Source organism: Carcharodon carcharias, chromosome 14, assembly GCF_017639515.1.
Source record: "Carcharodon carcharias isolate sCarCar2 chromosome 14, sCarCar2.pri, whole genome shotgun sequence".
In the NCBI taxonomy this organism is placed as follows: Eukaryota; Metazoa; Chordata; class Chondrichthyes; order Lamniformes; family Lamnidae; genus Carcharodon; species Carcharodon carcharias.
The window spans coordinates 110,267,220-110,271,788 of record NC_054480.1 but is presented as its reverse complement, the minus strand read 5'-3'; the positions used below and the strand labels follow the sequence as shown (position 1 = coordinate 110,271,788).

Below are 4,569 nucleotides of genomic sequence, written 5' to 3'. Positions count from 1 at the left end.
AGGGGAAACCATCTGAAACTCTGTGGGCAGGTTTTTCCGTTCGGCGAGAGGGGACGAGGCCCACACGCCAATGCGTCAAATGATGCGGGGATAGGTTGGGCGTGCATCCTGACATCACCCCGCATCATTTACAATTTCAGTTTAGTGGGCACGCAGCTGAATCTTGGAATCGTTGGGGCGGTTGACTAATCATTCCTAATCAGACATTTATGCAATTAATTTTTAACACTTAATTAACACAGAACTAACTCCTTTTCCACATGGCTCTCACACTGTGGGAACATATTTTTCTAATCTCTCATCTTGTTTGTAGTTGTTAATTTTGAGTTGATATTCCCTTGTTCTGTGCTCACCTTCCAAGTTACGTGACAAGACTCTGCTTGGCTCAGTTAGTACTCGCGCTCTCATTTCTTAGTCAAGAGCTTGTGGCTCAAGTCCAACTCTAAGGCTTGAGCCCACAATCTGACATCTAATGCAGTACTGAGAAGTGCTGCACAAATTGGAGATGCTGCTCTTCAGATGAGCTGTTAAACCAAAGCTCTGTTTTTCTGTTCCAGTAAATGTTAAGATCCCATGTGATAACTTGAATTAGGGCAGTGAGGGCTTTTCATGATCTAGGCTATGTTCCTCCATGAACCAATGCTACCAAAAAGATATGATCTGCTCATCTATCTCCTTGATGTTTGTGGGATCATGCTACATGCAGATTAGCCACCACATTTCCTTTCTTGACATCATTGATTGTACCTCAAACATTGATTTCTGAGAAGTGCAGGAAGGGATTTCTTTGAGATGTGACAGGACATTATATAAATAGAAACCTGTCTTGCATTAAATCTGCATTATCTACCTCAATTAATATTTTATATTGGCTTCTTCATTAACAACTGACCTGTTGTGAACTTCTAGTGTTTTCTATTTTATTTCAGATCTCTTTTCAAAATTTCAAAGGCCTTGTTGTTTCTCTTAGCTGCTGAGTTCATTCCAAGGAGCCTTGATGAATATATATATAGATATATATATACCACATATAGGAAGTTATCTTGGTGAAAACGTGGAAATAGGCACTAAGTGGGTGGTGTGCTAATAAAATGTTTAAAAGACTGTTGTAAGTCCACAATTTTAGGGCTAATCGATGATTAACACCATTTAAACTTGCCTGAAGGTACTAAATCAGACACCTGCAGGTGTAGGACTCAAGCGCTGATTAGAAAAATTTTCACAGAGCAGTGTATGTAATCTCCATATACCCATTCCAACATTGAAGTTGTGGAGTGCACTGGCTGACACACAACAGAGGGCGGAATCATCCCAGATTTGCACTAAGTGCAGAAGCAGGCAGGAAAATGAATATTTTACCCACCAGCCTCAATGGCGGCTTTTCACGATGTATTGTCCCAATCCTGCCTCATTAATCATGCATTCCCGGGAAACACACCGTCTTGATAGCGGGCGGTCTCCGATTTGCCCGACACGCCATCACCTCATTGTTTTCTCATGCCGGGCGCCATATTTAAAGTTCAGTTGCGTGCACACCTCTCAGTGCTTCCAGCCCAGGACGACATGGCCCCGAAAGGCAAGAAGGCTATAGCCCCCTGGTTTAGTGGCGTGTCCCTTTTGGACACTGTGGAGGCCCACTATGATGTTCTCTATACCCGCTCTGGCTATAGGAAGGACAGCAACATCACCAATCTGACATGGGAGGCGATGCCAGTGGCGGTCAATGCCAATGCCCTGCAAAAGAGGACAGCCACCCACTGCTGAAAGAGGATGAATGATCTCCTCTGTTCCTCCAGGTTAAGTCACTCTTCTCATCACTCCCAATTCACACACTCACAAACCAATCACACATCCACAGGGACCTCACTGCCAGTTCAAGGGACATCACCATTCACTCTCTCACATGCACCATCATTGTCCTCATCTCGTCCGTGGAACCACTCACCACCCACACATATCACCTGTCCTGGCAGGCATCCTGCTTACACTCTCTCCATCTCTATTCATGCTGGACAAGCTGGCACACAATAATAGAAAGAGGTCACAGACAGCTGGAGGTATGCCTGAAATCAAGGTGCTCACGGATTCTGAAAGCAGAGCCATCCAGCTGGTCGGCAAAGATCTGAAACGTTCCTGCACTGATGCTGAGGTTGGCAGTGCTCAACCAAGTGAGGATCCATCAGTGCAACATCCATCAGACAACCATGCCGTGAGTGATGTGTCCTCTTTCCCAGGTTACTGCCATACGCTAATTATTTCTCCTTGCTTTCCTAGGCATATCTGGGAAAGAGCCGAAGGGAATCCATGATCCAGGTTCTTGATTCAAGCCCCAAAGACACCTCAGAAAAGGACTCTGCTGAAATCCCAACTGAAGACCCATCACACTGCTCACCCACATCGTCCACCAGTGCAGAGACACACAACTCGGTGGGACCTAGTTCTAGACTAGCCTTGGGATCACAATTTGGTGAGCACATTGCACTGTCTGATCAACAGCAGACAGGCAGGGACTTCCCAGGTTTTTGGCACTTGGAGGACTGCTGGAGCCCAGAAATTTGCTGAGTCCGAGTTAGATGATGAGCCTCTGGACTCAGTCATACTACAGTTGCTGGTGCTGCGAAGGCAAGCTCGGGAACATCAGGAAGGGGTGTCTGCTGCACTCCTGAGGTTGCAAGATACGATGGAAGAATCCGTCTGCCTTCAGTCTGAGGTGATAGTGCCAGCATACCAACACCCCAAGGTCAACACTGGTAGGATGGTGGCTGCAATGGAGACCTTGGACCAGGACTTCTGTTCTGCACTGCTGCGTGGGCTGAACTCCATCGCTGATGCCATGGTTAGCCTCCAACAGTGTCAACGAGAGAGGGGTGCAGGGCAGCTCAATCTCACTCCAGCTTTTCCCCCTCCTCAAGAAGTCATCCAGAGGCCCTCAGGCACCCATAGGGAGGAGGATCAGCAGTTGCACACCCTGGGGCCATCCATCCAGGTGACTCCAGGAGTGTCCAGCCCATCCGAATCCCCTCTTCCTGTGACATCAGCAGCTCCAGCTTCATGGGCTTAGGAGAGGGTCACTGCCACACAGCAGGACTCCGAAAGCAGGCTGGGGCCCTTCTAGGTCTTGGTCCTCCAGAGGACATCTACCAAGGTCATCACAGACAGGGCGTAGCAGCCGGCAGGTTTCTCCACCTCCACTGCTGGGGGAGCAATAAGACGTAGCAGCAGGGTTAGGAAGGTTAAGAAGAATGAAATGTTTTTGTTAACAGTTCTCAACCACCAAACCCATACAGAATTCGGCCTTGGCGTTTCAGGGCATAGACCACATCCATGGCGGTAACAGTCTTGCGTTTAGCGTGCTCCATGTAGGTGACCGAATCTCGGATTATATTTTCCAAGAAAACCTTGAGAACCCCGCGAGTTTCCTCGTAAATGAGGCTGGAGATGCGCTGAATGCCCCCACGACGAGCGAGGCGGCGAATGGTAGGTTTAGTGATTCCCTGGATATTATTGCAGAGGACTTTCTGGTGCCGTTTCGCACCCCCTTTACCGAGACCTTTCCTGCCTTCGCCTCTACCGGACATCACACCCAGAGATAAAGCTTTGGTGCACAGCCTGGGCATGGGTGTTAATCAATTGTACATAGTGTTCACTTTGTTAATAAACTTCCAAGAAAGTCTCCTTGCCTATGGCTCCTTGTTCTGATGAGCAATGTTCATATCACTCAGATAGAACCATAGAACACTACAGCACAGAAAACAGGCCATTCGGCCTTTCTAATCTGTGCTGAAATATTATTCCGCTAGTGCCATTGACCTACACCTAGTCCCTAACCCTCCAAACCATGTATCTATCCAATTTATTCTTAATACTTAAGAGTGAGCCCGCATTTACCACGTCAGATGGCAGCTTGTTCCATACTCTCACCACTCTCTGAGTGAAGAAGTTCCCCCTAATGTTCCCCCGAAACCTTTCCCCTTTCACCCTAAAGCCATGTGCTCTCGTGTTTATCTCTCCTAATATAAGTGGAAAGAGCCTACTCGTATTTACTCTGTCTATACCTCTCATAATTTTGGAAACAATGTGAAGCCTTTGTTCCTGCACAAGATAAAAGCAGGTGTCTCAGTCCAGGGCCTCTTCCATGTGCTTTGTGCAACCTTCCTAGCACACTGATGGTGCGCCTTCACAGTCACTGGACACATCAGTCACGCTTGCACCTCGATGGGGCTTATCATTGCTGCTAGAATGTCCTGGGCAAGTGACACAGAGTTCCGTCATTCTCTCCATGTGCTCCCAGCACTTTTGAGGTATGGCCGGTTCCCCAATCTCATCAGCACCTGTGCCCGGTGACAGCATGGTCCCAAAGACTTCAGCTCATGAAAGGTGCCATAGGATCAGGAGAAGTTAAAGTTTCCCCGCTATATCCCCATGTTATGACCCTGTTCACAGAGCACAAACAAGGCGCTATCAGCCAGACAGGAGTCAGACATTCACAGAAGCTATGTGAGGATCTATGGAGTGTCCCCACTGCCTGTCGTCATCATCCTCCTGGAATGTAGGGACTATGGGTATCCG

The 4,569-nt window shown here is 47.8% G+C and overlaps 1 protein-coding gene across 1 annotated transcript; it reads right to left on the bottom strand.

Moving 5' to 3' along the window:
* Window positions 1–3,266: 3,266 nt before the first annotated feature.
* LOC121287578 (histone H4-like) lies at window positions 3,267–3,617 on the bottom strand. The gene has a single exon (XM_041205506.1). The coding sequence runs from the start codon at window positions 3,615–3,617 to the stop codon at window positions 3,267–3,269; it is 351 nt and encodes a 116-aa protein (XP_041061440.1).
* Between the last annotated feature and the right edge of the window lie 952 nt (window positions 3,618–4,569).